Here is a 15241-nt window from a genome sequence, read left to right on the forward strand (position 1 = left end):
TAAGTTAAACTCAAATCAGATTAATCAACTGCACAGGCCGTGTTCAAAATAAATGAGTCCGGAATGCTATTACAACAAAAGTAATGTGGTTGTCTGCGCAAATTCTACAGTCTGTGCTGCTTGTTCTAAATACTAAAGTGTCAGATTTGGATTTATTCATAGGAAGTTAACTTGATTCTGGTCATTTTTCATAATAAGATGTTTTACATTATGAGGTTATTCATTAACCTAGAAGGACAAGGACAGACTAAGAACAGGCTCTTATCCACAGTGACCTGGAGAAAGAGAGAAGGTAAAGAAGACTTTTTTTAGAATTAAAGTTTTCTTCTCTTTTGTTATTGGCAAATTCATTAACGTATGACATTGTATACTAATTAAAATTAAAGGAGCAGCATTTCAAACTTGAATTTCTCCAAAGCACAATTCACAACAAAAATCAAATGTAAGTATTTCAAGGGGGGCACTCTTTACACACTGAAATTAACAAGTCAAGTAATTTTATTATGTGTGGAATATCAATGACACGCATCTGAACATAAGACTCATGGAAATCAAAATGCCTATAGACTTGGTCTATGGAGATTAATCTTTCATACAGTTTGACAATGGTTCCTATGATGACTTGGAGGATCCCTTCCCATTCTTCAGGCTGTGCAACACCAAGCTCTCTGATGAGGGTTACAAATCTCAACAACACAACATCCTAGAAGGTCCCAAAGGTGTTCTATAGTATTAATGTCTTGACATCTTGCTGCCCAGTCCATAACATCTATAGTCTCCTACTCAAAAAATAGTGGGAAGTAGTGTCAAGCTTGTTATTGCCATGTAGATAATAGCGTTTGATTTTGATATACAGCACTCAACATGTAGATGCAATGGCCACTATACTTGGTAAGTTTAGCTTTAGAGTCCCATGGCAGGTTCTTACAGCTCAAGTCTGGGTAATGTTACATGTTGGTCCACATCGGTTCTTCTGAAGAAAGGCTGTGTGTATCACACATCACCTACCCAGTGTAGAGCAGCATTCAAGAGTCATTATCAAAACTCGAGCCACTGCAGTTGCCAATGTATAATGCAAGTATTTATTCTGTCAAACACAAACCATTTGATATGGTGAGATCTTTCTATTTCTTTCATAGATAAGGGCCTGTACATGGCATAGCTAGTGTATTGTGTATCACCTGCAGAAAGATTTCAAAGGTTTGAATTATAACTTCTTTCAAACTTTTTTCAGTTATGTATTTAATGATTGTAACTTTGTTATAAAAAAATAAAATATCCTACTGCTATCTCTGATAGTTATACTGTGTACCCCAGAGGGCTGTTTTGTATAAAAATAATAAAAACTGCATTACAAATGTATTACTAATGTTGCCCTTTATTTGAGTGTTTCATTATGACTGGAAATCTGTGCCCATTAAAAACAAACCACATTTCTTCTCTCTTACATATCCTGAAATGTTTGTTGCTTCTTGCGTTGAGAGTTTGCTTCTTCGCTTGGTTCAAAAATGAATAGCTGATCTATGATGATGTCTTGCTGGTATGGTGGTCAGTGACATAAGCACTAGTAACATGATTGGGTGTAGTCAATGATGGTATGCCAGGATCTCTTAAATTCCAATGCAGAGGGTGCCAGCAAAGGTTCTTATTGGATATCTGATCTTTGTAGAGTAAGTTGCATGTTACTTCTGATTGCTCTTATTCATTAATACATTTGACGACAGCCACTTTTGGGAAAAATAAAACCTTTAGGTTTAATTAAGCTGCCAACTGTTGTCCACATTTGATTGAAGTAGTAGAAAATAAATGGTTATCATTAACTACCATACTCATGTTTTTTTTTTTTTTGTTTTGTTTTCTTCAGCAACAAATAAAGTAAAATACCTTTGTGATCTTTCTTGAAACTAGACATTAGGAATAAGCAGCTTAGTTGAGTAATTATTTTCACTTTGCCCTTCATTAAAGAAAACATCTAGAACGTGATAACAATTTGTCAGTCATGCTTGATTTTTTTTTGTTAATATGAAACAATGTAATGTATAGCATTATATATTAAATAGGTTCAGGTTGTTCTGTACTGAATGTTCTTGGAACATCCACGCATTGAATAGCATCTGTTATATACAGAATACTATTTCAGTCTTCTGGCTGGGGGACTGAATTGCAATGTAGGGTGATTTTAAGGTTAGAATACATATACAACCTATAAATAGCTGTATCAGTGTTAGCAGTGGTTGGTTAACTGATGGGCAATACACAACAACTGATACATTCAGAAGATATGTTCATGAGTCCTAATTTAATTTCATTGGCGAACACCCCTGGCATATTACTAGTGATGTTATGCGTAAATTAAAAATCTTCTAATTAGCATACATTATTTAAAAATACCTTTTGAAATTCTAATAAAAGGCTTTTGCTCACAGTGATTCCCATGGCTGACAGCTTAAGTCTGATTGATAAGCCATGAGAGGATAAAAGCGCCAAAACTGGTTAAAGTCAGAATAATGGACATTAGTGGTGAGAGTCGGAATGCTGCAGCATGAATGACCTAGGTAATTGTAGGTTTTCAGAAAAACATAACTTAATGTCACTACTGAATTCTATTTTAGGCTCTGGGCCTTACACAACCCAGCTGTCTCCTTGAAGTCTATTATTAATCGACGCACATTTTCACTAAAACCTCCATAATCCTTTAATAATGTGCCACACTAGCTTAGTGAACTCACTTGCTCAGCAGTGCATAAATATATTTTTTAAAAGTTAATATGTACAGTGGACCCTGTCTGGTTTTAGTGTTTCTTCTCGTCAGGCAAGAGGACTGTAAAGAAAAGCTGAGTGGTTCTGTCACCCAAGAGTGTGAAACGAGAATACAGTGCAATTTCTTTTCTTTTCTTCTGTTTTTTTTACTGTAAAATTAGTTGTACAAAAGGGGAACTTGGAGGAGAAATGACAGAAGTGGGCATGGGGTCTTTAACAAGATCAGTGACAGAGGGCAAGACAAAGGATTTAAGGCTTTGATATAAAAAGAAGAAAGCAGAGGTATTTCCAGAGTAGGAAATGAAACCTTGGGGTCGAGATACAGTTTTCAAAAGAAGCTATATGGGATGGTGATGGGGATTCTTGCAGACATTTCATATTGTGCGCTGATGCATAGAGCCTTTGCCAATTTGAAACAGGCAAATATATATTGGTAGAGGATAACTTTTATACTGGATTACAGTCATATTTTAATATAAAGTCTCTTCTTACAGAATCTTCCAGGTTTCAGTAATCTGGCCAAAGTGCAGAGACAAATCTATCTACTGTACATCATAACTGGTAAAACATCAGCACTCACAGAATCAGCTGCAGTCTCTGTCTTGCATTATGTAGATGGTGAGGATGAAAATATATCTTTGAAGAATTATAAGATCATGCCTGTAGGAAAAGACATTCATTTTGGATACATTGTGGTGCAGAAATGTTTGACAAGTGTCCTTTTCAACATCTGTACTATTAGAGGGGATGGGTAACATTGTGTATCTAATTAATGTGTATTTACATAGTAGTTACTTAGAAAATACATGTGTACTTACACATAATTACAAAGTTATTATGCATAGTTACAATGTACTTAATGTGTAGATATTGTTGCACTATATACAGTATGTAAGAACATAATTGTATTGAAAATGGGATAGGGCTAGAGTTAGGGTTAGTGAGAGGGTTATATTGTGTAAAACAATACACAATAAACATGCATAATAGCAATGTAATGATGTGTAAGTACACATGTATTTACTAATTAAATACACAGTAATTAGAGACATTAATGTAAAGTGTTTGTTTTAATGTATAACACAATTTTATTTATGTACCAAATAACAAAACAAATAGAAACTGATCATTGTTATTTGCCAAAACTTAATTATGAGCTGGTCATTTTTAAATCTCTTTTAAGGAAAGGTCTAAGACCAGTATTCGATTGAAAAGATGACCATTGATAAAAGTGAGTGAATACAATATAGCCCGCCTAGCTTAACAAAAGTTTATGGCCTGCAGTTGTGGTCTATCTTATTAGTTGCTGTGGTGAGCAATACTAAAGCACCAGGTACAATGCCAGCACATACATATGGAACCACTGAAAAATCCAGTCACTGTAGATGGTCCTGTGAACAAGGCTAGACTGGAATCAGATGCCACATCACAAATGAAGTTGAATTCCTAAAAAGTAAACTGACCTGCAACTAAAGGTTGAATGTCTTTGTTCAACTGGTACTTTATGTTGCTTGTTCCTGTCAAATTGTGCACCACGTTAGTGTTACCCAGCTAGAAGAAACAACGCAGGTTGTAAACTAGAAGTCAACTATTCATCAAATGATTTATTTGTTAAGATGTTGAAGCAGCAAGTAACTTCAAATACATGCTGAATTGCCTTGTTTGACGTCCCGCTTACTGTTGTATGGTCTTTGCAATCATTCTGAGTGGCTCTCGGTTCTGTTGCTACAATATTGTTTGTTTCTCCATAGCTGCCTTTTCCTGGCTTTGAACTTGCATTCAAATCATGTGACAATGAGACTTTTTGACTCAAGAATTGAATGGTCATAATGTCACATGATTTAAATGGCACGAGGAAAGATGTTCCCAGCACTTGAGCTTCTCCAGACATGCCAAGAGGAGCGTGAGAATCACTCAGTATTGGAGCACCAGACCCCAGAAACACATGCATTTGGGAACTATGTCTGTTACACAGGTGTTGTGATTGACTGCTGTGATTGAGATCAGGAAATTACTCCTCTCAGTGGATACGTACCATGGAAATAATGACTCATGCCCAAGCTTAAAAACATAATTTACCGTTTGTGAACTTTTTAATTTTTTTTTTTATTTAATATTTATGTCTGGATGAAATGTTTTAAATTAATTGGAAAATCGTAAAAATCACATCTGTTAAAAGAATGATGACTGGTCTACTGAAAGTATGTGGAAGCATTACAGTCATCATTTTCTCGGATCCTATTCAGTTGATGATAATAGTTTTGGAGATATGATAAATCAGCTACCTATTCAGTCATTACCAGTCTTGATTTAGCTCATTAAGTTTATGCAGTAAGTGGTTCAGACTCTAATGAGCTAGAAATGTTAATAAGATTAACCCATAGTTTTACTGTAACAAGAGACACAGTTATTGTTTGCAAGAGCTATGATGAACTACAGCTGTGATTTTATTGTATGTAGGACGCCAATAGTTAATTCAGGACAAAACAAAGGAATACATTGGAGGTTTACATCAGAGTAGACTAAGGTAGCAATATTCTTGAAATTCAATTACTACTGGATTCACATATGGATGGAAAATACATTATTGTTAATATATATATTATTTACACAGTATATAGCGGGCTCCCGAGTGGTGCATCTGGTAAAGGGCTCCCTATAGCCTGGAGGTCACCAGCTCGAGTCCAGGCTATTCCACTGCCAGCCGTAGACGGGAGTTCCCCTGGGGCGGCACACAATTGGCCAAGCATCGCCCGGGGTGGGGAGGGCCTAGGTCAGCCAGGGTGTCCTCGGCTCACCACGTACCAGCGACTCCTGTAGACTGGCCAGGCGCCTGCGGGCCTGCCTGCTAGCAGCCCAGAGCTACATGGTCCTCTGACGCTGTAGCTCTAAGGTAGATGCATGGCAGGCCTGCAGACTGAAAAGAAGTGTGTGTGTGTGTGTGTTCATCTTCATCTCTCCTGAGTCAGCACGGGAGTTGCAGTGGTGAGCTGGGCTTAAAATTGGGCATTTCAAATTGGGGAGAAAATGGGATAAAAAAAACAACTGGCAATTCCAGATTTATGAAAAAAACAGTATATGAATAAGAATACCATCTTCAAGTAATATAAGATATATGTTTATATGTGTTTCATATAATTAGAATATTGGTTCACCATACTTACTATAAAGCGATATATAAAATATATTTTTAATATAAAAAAAACATATTGAAAATATATTTTCTTTCCATATGGGTTCCTAACCACTGATTTTCAGCAGGAGACCTTTTTCATATTGTACCATGACCCAGTCACCATATCCTCAGTCTTACAGTTTAATTTAACATAGCTGCTGTTTACCACTGATCTCCTCACAAAACACATCTAATACTGTTCTCACGTTAGGTTTGAGAAGTGCTTTAAAAATATTTACTGTACTTCATGAAGAATGCTTCTGTCCCACTGCCAGAACAGCAGGTGCATTGACAGGTAACACACTACAGCATCTGCCCGTTTTCCATAAAGCCCAGACATGGACCTTAAAGAACAACTTTTCTGTCTGCAAGAATTGATCATCAGACAAAACCAAGACCTCTGTTACTGTTGGTTCTCCATTCAAGCATAGTCATCTCCAGGTACTGAAGAACAAGGACATGTGTTCAAAATGAGAAAGTAATGAGAAAGTGAGCACATTACTTCTAAAAAGTTTGTTAATAATAGTTGCTCTTATTGCATTACTTGTATTGTAACGCTTGAAATGTTTTTGCTTACGATTGTAAGTCGCCCTGGATAAGGGCGTCTGCTAAGAAATAAATAATAATAATAATAAAGAAAACGTCTCAAAACAATACAATTATTCATATTGACTTTTATCCATTTATTATGAGACTGACTTGAAACTGGTGAACATACACAGTTGCAGGTGAGTTACTGTATCTACGGTGAATGCATTATTCACTGGCGTGTATTTCTAAACGACATTATATAAACTCTTATTTTTTTATGTGTATGTTCCAGATGGTGGTGTAATGTTCATCAGAAGATGAGATTAAGAGCTTGACTAGCATTCTTCTATCTGTGCAAAGGGATACATCATGACTTTAAAGACTAAGCTCACTAGTAAGCAGGAAACCAAAACGTATCCTGTCACACTTGTAAGCTGGGTTCTCACAGGAGGCTTCTGTGAAAAACAAAACAAAAAACAAACAAAAAAACAGCTATACAGTTTGCATAAGCCTACAAACTCGTTGATGATTAGTTATACTCTTGTTATATCTACTGTACACTTACTATTTCCTATTCAAGAATGTCAAAAACGTCCATTACCGGAGCCAAGGTTCATATGATACTCATACTGTAACGTTTAACGCTTGCAATGTTTTGGTCTATTCTAATTATAAACCAATTAATTGAGAACAAAACACGTTTTTTTAAAAAAAAAAAACACATATACAATTTTATTATAGGGAACACGTGTGTTGTGTCACGTTGTAAGTTGCAGAAAGAAACAAGGTCGTGATGTTGTTTATCCTTGTTTAAAATAATAAAAAAATAATTATATTAACAGCAGATAACTAGGACAGTGGTCTTGGTTAGCTGGCATGGTACATGCTATTTCATGTCTATCGCGAGAGGCGATTATGTCTGGATTATTGGCAGGCAAAGTGCAGATATCACATGCGAGAGTAGGTGAAGTGCAATTGAACAAAACTAGTTCAGTAAGACTTTCATCATTGAGGAGCCGGAGCATACTGTACAGCACGTGGGGAAGTGAACATCTGGACCAAAAAAAAAAACAAACTACAGTATTCTAAAGATTAAGGTTGAACTTAAAATAAACTAAGTAAACCGGACAAACGTTTATGTTTGTGTCTTCATCTGTTCCAAAGAGACAAGAAGAAAGAGCGCTGCATTGTTTCTGTGAGACTGTGAACTGTCCAGGGTGCTGAAAGATGAACCAAACGGCTTCCGTCTCCCAAAAATGTAGTTATTCTTCCAAAGAAAGCCAGGTAAGAGTAAGAGTAAGGTAAGAGTAAGAGTAAGGTAAGAGTTTAAACTAATGTATTTTGATGGTGGATAACAGTTGATTCGGCAGGATAATAGTTTGTGTGTTACTTAATTGGTAAATATGGCTATGTTAAGTCATTCTGTTGTTTTACATGACGTTTGAATCATCTCCTGAGAGTTGTACCACTATTTTGCTTTAATAATTGTCTTTCTAACACAAGGCATGGCAATGTGAAGTGTGCTATATGTATTTCTGCAAGGCTTAAAAGGGTTCATAAAATGACTATAATTTTGCACTGTACAAATACTGTACATACATGACTTATTTATGTGCGTATATTACAAAAAAACAACAATTAAATATGTCAGCATGATTAACATGACTTAAAAGTTATAAAAAACAGTTGTACTTTGAAGTTAAATCGAACAGCAAAAAAGTGAAAATGTTGGAATAGTGAAATATATGTAAAATAAAGGTAAATATGTCTCACAATTTAACTTTGTTTAGTTGTATTTTTCCTGTGAACTAACCAAGTATGAAATGTGCAGATAACTACTGAGTAAGAGGCTTAAAACAATAATGAAAATTGAGGGCTTTGCTTAATCTCAGCAGTGTTAGTAAAGACTTGTTTTATTGTATATTTAAAAACAGCCTGACTTCTGTGTAAGCAATCACTCTTTCCTTTTGATGTAAACAAACTGCTAGCCTTTCCAGCTCTACTTGTCTCTATTGACCATTGCAGTGACATGCTTGTGATGGCATCTTTACCCCTTTTGGAGAGATTAGTAATAATATAATTTTGTATAATAGAAGGCAATGTGGACTGTGTAGTGCACTCTTAGAAAAGGGGGTTCTGTTAATTAGGGGTTCCAATTACGACACATGGAACCGTGGAGCAGTATTTTATTTTTATTTCTTTTAGAACATTTAGTTTTTTGATCATTTCTTCAGCATTCACAAGAAATTATTTCTATTTTTTTAATTCACACCTAGCTTTATAGAAAGTGGAGGTTATGTGCCTACATACATTTTTTTGTTGGTAGAATTTTGGATCACCTGCCAGCCTGCAAAGCGACTTACTCAAACACTCAGAACTGAACCACATGAATACATGCTGGACAGTTTGATCCAAAACGGCGGTCAACAAAATATTTTGAATGTTCAGGGGTTAGTTTCCATACCTCCCATTTCTATAAACCTTGAATTAAAATACTTAAGTAATACACAATCAAAATTGTAATGGTAGTCACACTTTTAACACATGTTGATCGTATATTATTCAGATAGGGTGAATAGGGTTTATATTGGTGCTGCAACTCTTAAAAGGTCTCAGATAGGGGAAAACTGTGACAGGTTGTGGTTGTGATGACTATTTTGTGCCGGATGATGTTGACCCCTGCAGTTAAGATGGGGCAATAAGATACAAGCTTATAGCAATAGATTTTTTGCTTGGGGCCACAAGTTATTCAGTTGTTGTGCTCATTCTGTCAGTTTCACCTGTTTACTGTAATTGATGGAAAAGGCATGTTGCAATTTGCTTTTGCTGTTTTGTTTCCTGCATTTTGTTGCAGTCACCTATCGTTACTCTTCAAGCCCTTTTCAATGATTGTTCATCTTTGTTTTTTGTTTTGTTTTTTTTTAAATCAGAAGGATGTCAGAGTGTGTTTCATCTTTCAGTATTTTATTTTTATTTTCTTCAGTAAAGCAACTGATCACAGGTTTCTGAGCTCTGTGTATGTATAATTTCATTACACAGGGAACTGATCACAGGATTCTGAGCTCTGTGTATGTATAATTTCATGACACAGGGAACTGATCACAGGTTTCTGAGCTCTGTGCATGTATAATTTCATGATACACCTACATACAGAGTTACTTCAACGTATCAAAAGCACTAGAAAACATTTGTAATCGCTGAAAAATAAACTGCATTTTTTAAACCACATATGCCACAGTTGACCACAGTTTTTGAAAGATGGTGGCCTTTTGATCTTGGTTTAATTTCACATTACCTTACAGAATTATTTGATTTGTGCCTGATCAAGTTAAAAAATGCTTACAGTAATTGACAAATAAATTGCAGTGAATTGCCTTACTTGCAGTCATATTACATTTTCATTACTTTTAATCTCTGTGCCTAAGACACATGGCCTCTTTGGTCACAAATACAACATTTCATTACAGATTACATAAAAAAATGAACCTAGCATTAAAATATGCATATAAGTGCACACATGTGCATGCAAACTCAACTGCATTCACAAACAAAATAAGCATGAAATAATGTAATTCCTTGCATTGGTCATCCATCTTTTGTCACACCACAATTGGATATGCTTTTATGGAATCATATAAGTACTGCTGATTCTGTGATTGAATGCTTGATTGACAACTAAATCAATAATTAAATCTGACACGTGGAAACCTGCACTGAAGATAATAGTCTCAGTCTATCTATTAATGCAATAGCACTCATAAGTGAAGAAAATTATGATTATGTGTACATGGGAAGAATGATTGAATCAATTAGATAAAAGTGACAGCTATTCAAATAGGACAATGCAGTACCAAGAAAAGAAACATAAAGCTGCATAACAGCAATAATAAACGTATGTTGCATTCAAGCATCAAACACTTTTCCTATGTTGTTTATATACATTTTTTTGTCAGATCTTTTTTTTATGAAGCTTTAAATATATTTATAGAATGTACTATAACTATTTGAAGTACACTTGCATTAAATTGGTTGCACTGTATTAACATGAGTTTCAATTAAGCTTTTTCTCCTGTAATACTCCACAATGTAATACTATACCAATGGCTATATATATAGAGGTCATTTTAATTTGAAAAAGGTTCAATGAATTCTAATGGGAAAAGGGTGTTAGGCGCCCGCTGGGAAAATCAACAAATCTAGCAGAGTTCATTAAATATCTGTCAGTAACATTGCCTTTGATCTGTGAACCACGTTCTGTGTTGTTTATTTAGAAATATCATTAATTCTGTAAAGTCCACATATTCCCAAAAAATGGATTGTTCAATTACAGGGCAGTGTTTAAAATTAATTTGATAAGAGAAAATTAAAATGCTGCTCGATGTCTGTCACATTCTTGTGTTACAGATAACAACATAAGCATTGCACACCAGGGCCTTATTTTGAAGGAAAGGCAACAATTTCTAAGTGGAATGATGGTATAAAACTGGGAAGAAACAACTGACTAGCAGAAAGGAGCAGAGATTATGTTTTTGTTCTTAATGGTTTCTTGTTAATTTCACATATAGTGATATAGTATATTTTATCCAATACACAGATGTTATCCTGAGCATAGACTATACCGCTCAATTCTAAATTTATAATTCTAAATTTATACTATATATATATATATATATATATATATATATATATATATATATATATATATATATATATATATATATGTGTCTGTGTGTGTTTAACGGCAGTTGCTGATAATCTTTGTTTCTGTGATTGCTAACATTGATGAAATATGGTCTCATAGGCTCATGTGTTGATTTGAGATGATATATTTACAATTACTTGTAAAGTACAGACTGGATTTTTGGTATGGATTCAATGAAAATCTTTCATAAAATGTAAATGAATGTAAATGATGGAAAATATCCACCTGAAAGGTCGTCTCAGACATGTTTGCCTCTTTGTACCAGAGTTTTGATGTCTGATCCATAAAAATGGTGGCACTTTGCATTCTGTGGGAGTCACTAATTTTACATTTAGAGAAAACATAGTTTGCATACTTTTGAATCCTTTAAAAAAAAGCTTAAAAGAACTTTAAATTACTTTTAAATAATGTAATACATTTAGGAGCCTCATACACACTATTAGTTTTCACAAAGTTCTATCATTTTAATGATTGAAACTACAGCGTTATTTAGTTCAGTTTAAGAACTATATCTATCTATCTATCTATCTATCTATCTATCTATCTATCTATCTATCTATCTATATATGTATATATATATATATATATATATATATATATATATATATATATATATATATATATATATATATATATAATAGGTGGGCTTCAGTGAGTTACAGGAGTTACCAAAGTCATTGTATTTATCTTGCTCTTAATTGTATTATTACTTGTACTGTGATTCTTGAAATGGATTTGTTTATGACTGTAAGTCGCCCTGGATGAGGGTGTCTGCTAAGAAATAAATAATAATAATAATAATAATAATAATAATAATAATAATAATAATAATAATAATAATAATAATAATAATAAATAATTCCCATCTAGGGTTTCTGTGACATCCTGAATTACGAGTCCGAAGGTCGAGTAATTTATAAACTGTCACAGAAACCTGAGATGGAATTGTTTTCCTGTAACTCACTGAAGCCCATTGATTATTTTGTATAATACATGGATACCCTTGTGGTGCTAATATTAAAGAAGACGAGGTTCTGCACTATATTTGGTTTTGTTTAAACGTAGTGTTTCAGTGCTGTACAGACGTTCTGTGTCGTCCGTTAGTGCTTCAGCTTTATTTGGATGATTGCCTTCACCTTGTTTTAATTTCCCGTTCCTCTCAAGTTTTTCTGAGATACGAATGTACCAGCTTGACGTCATTTTATTTATTTTTTTATGTATTCTCATTCTGTTGATCATTAATGAACATTTCTGTACCGCGGGTGTTGTCAAGTGATTGAAAACAAGACATTTTGTGCTTGAATTGAAAGTGATGATCTCGAGGAGTAAAACGGGTCAAAGTTCAAGTATATTTTCCACTAGAAGAATGATTACTTTTTGATGTCATTACTGTGGTATTACTGTATGTCTTTTTTTGGATGAAGGCTATACATGGATGAAGGCTATATTTAGATTTACTCCACAGATTTAATATACAAACACTTCAGACTAAAAATATGAGTTTGAAAGGACTTGAAAGAGCGCACAGCTTAGCTTAGTCTTTGAACAAGTGGCTTTGTGTTCCCTCAGCTTTACTGAACCATTTCTTGTGAAGAAAATGGGGACCCTAGCAGTTTTTAGTTTGCTCAGGAGCAAAGATGAATGAAATGTTTCTATAGGTGGTCTGACTGTAATGAAATGTTGCTATAGGTGGTCTGACAATAATGAAATGTTACTATAGGTGGTCCGACTGTAATGAATTGTTGCTATAGGTGGTCTGACTGTTTGTATTAAAAGGTGTCAATCTGGTGTTGTCAGGCCATATTAATGTGTTGGGGACCAGACAAACAGACCCTTAGAAAACCTGCCAGGAAAATGTGCAGAAACTCAACAGCAGCCTCAGTAGTACTGCTTTGAAGAGGTTTAAGAAAACACAGTAAACTCATCAAGTGAAAAATATCCCCACCAGGCTTCAAAAACAATTTAATTTCACCACATAATTGAGTGCAATGTCACACTATCCTGTGCTGATTCTTATCAGCAGTGTTCCATATTTAAAGGGTGTATGGGAATTGCTCATAAGATTGATCAAGCACTGTGATAACATTTACATTTGCTAGTAAAAATAATTGATTTCCACCCCCCCCCCCCCCCCCATTATCATAAAGAATATTATCCTTTGATGATTTAATCTCAAACTATACTGTAGTTATATATATATTGCTGGAGATCACTTTGGCATAAGTAGAGTTACTAAGGTAACTTAGTTTAAAATGATTGGAGAGATAAAGCATGGGGATGAATGTATGGTAAAGCAAATATTGTAAACAATTAACCACAGCAGCCTTGTAAAGGAGAGTAGAAGGGGTTGATTGCACATCACTGGAGTAACAGCTGATGGTTACCATCGGTGTAGCATCAGAGTCTCTCCAGGGGTTCAGGTCATCTGATCAATTGCCTATCTTTGTTATTACTAGTGGCACGTATTGTATCGAATCAATAACGTTCAATGTAGAATGTAATGTGGCTATTTGGAACTAATACATTGTTAAGAGTTACTTTCATTCATAAACCTTACACGCTGTAAGCTGGTAACTAGTTCATAGATGTTCACTTCCTTGACATCTCTTTCGTCTCCAGCATTTAAAACTGAAAGTGTCTATTTATTAGTAAGAATGTATGCAATCCTGTTTGGCGATCTCAGAATTATTAATTACTGTCATTAAGTGATTCTGACAAAAGGAAGGCTTGTAAATGTCTGTCAGAAAATAGATGAAAAATTTTATGACCAGGAAAATGATTCTGCTTCTATTTTATGGGCAAAACACTATTCACAGTTTAATGAATCTTACCATTAAGTATATTATTCCTTGATACTGTATGAATGTAGGCTTTCTTTCTGTGCCAATTCATTTTTATAGCACTGCCATAAACAATCCAGCCACATGATAATATATTAATCGAATGGCAACATTGTAGTTATTTATAAAAAGGCTTGATTCTAAATATATCTGTACTGTGGTCCTGGAGTGGATAACCCCACCTAGACCACTGTTGTAAATTATTATTATTATTTATTTCTTAGCAGACGCCCTTATTCCTTATCCTGGGATTGAACCCACGACTCTCCAGTCAAGAGTCCAGAGCCCTGACCACTACTCCACACATGGCCTAAATGTGTTAGAAATAATGTTAAGTGTGTATATTCAGGCCTGGAATTGTAGGGGCTGGTTAGCTGGCTTGCTGGTCTGGTGGGAGGTAATATTGTGGGAAATGTAATTTAAATCATTCATATCGTGGATCGAGTACACGTAGTTTAGCAGCCATTTCAGAGCTCAGCTGCAGATGGTGCTTGCTGTCTGTTTACCTTATATGTAGGACAGCTGCAAGACAAATAACCTACATGCTGTCTAGAGAGCATATGTCTTATTTCTTCCTCTTGGCAAATTCAGTTTATAGAACAGTTTTACCGCATATACAGTAATTATATCATTTTCATATGTTTTTGCCCAGAATGTAAGACAAGCAGCAATCTAAATAAGGAACAGTCACTCACTGTGTCTGCACTCAGTGTGTTAAGCCTAACATTAGCATTTCTTGTAAACTGTAAGCTATAACCAAACAGCAAAATAAATATCATACCCAATAGCTGTTATAAACAAGCTTAGTTTCTTTAAATTAAAATCTGTATTAACAATTTTAAACATCACATCTTGGTATGTATTTACACACTTACACGATGCATTCTTCCTGCCAGTGGTAACACAAACACTGTGTGCCACAGATGCACTATCATTGGCAGGGCACTGGGTCCCTAACAGTACGGAGCCAGGTTAGTACATGCCAGTCACAACTTTTCTAAATCCATGACTACAGAGACACTGGGACACTGTCAGTTATGACATTTTGTAGAGACCTTTAACCAGACATGCCATAACGAACAAGTGCTAAAGTAAAATCCTTTTAGGAACATCTTTTTATATCTTGAATCCTGTTCGATTGATTAATTCGACATTACTTGAATTGGCCATTTCAAACTCGAGTATGATTAATGGTTTCTCATATCTTACAGCAGAGCAGTTATAAGGCTGCGT

General features: G+C 34.9%; 1 protein-coding gene across 1 annotated transcript in view; it reads left to right on the top strand.

Moving 5' to 3' along the window:
• Positions 1-7477: 7477 nt before the first annotated feature.
• The window catches only part of LOC117426994 (inactive dipeptidyl peptidase 10-like), a 99850-nt gene continuing 92086 nt past the window's right edge, over positions 7478-15241 (top strand). The window contains exon 1 of the mRNA XM_034045297.3: positions 7478-7750. Within this exon, the coding sequence (XP_033901188.2) occupies positions 7694-7750 (57 nt within the window). The 5' untranslated portion in view covers positions 7478-7693. The remainder of the gene's footprint in view (positions 7751-15241) is intronic.

Source organism: Acipenser ruthenus, chromosome 11 (assembly GCF_902713425.1).
Source record: "Acipenser ruthenus chromosome 11, fAciRut3.2 maternal haplotype, whole genome shotgun sequence".
NCBI classification, from domain to species: Eukaryota; Metazoa; Chordata; class Actinopteri; order Acipenseriformes; family Acipenseridae; genus Acipenser; species Acipenser ruthenus.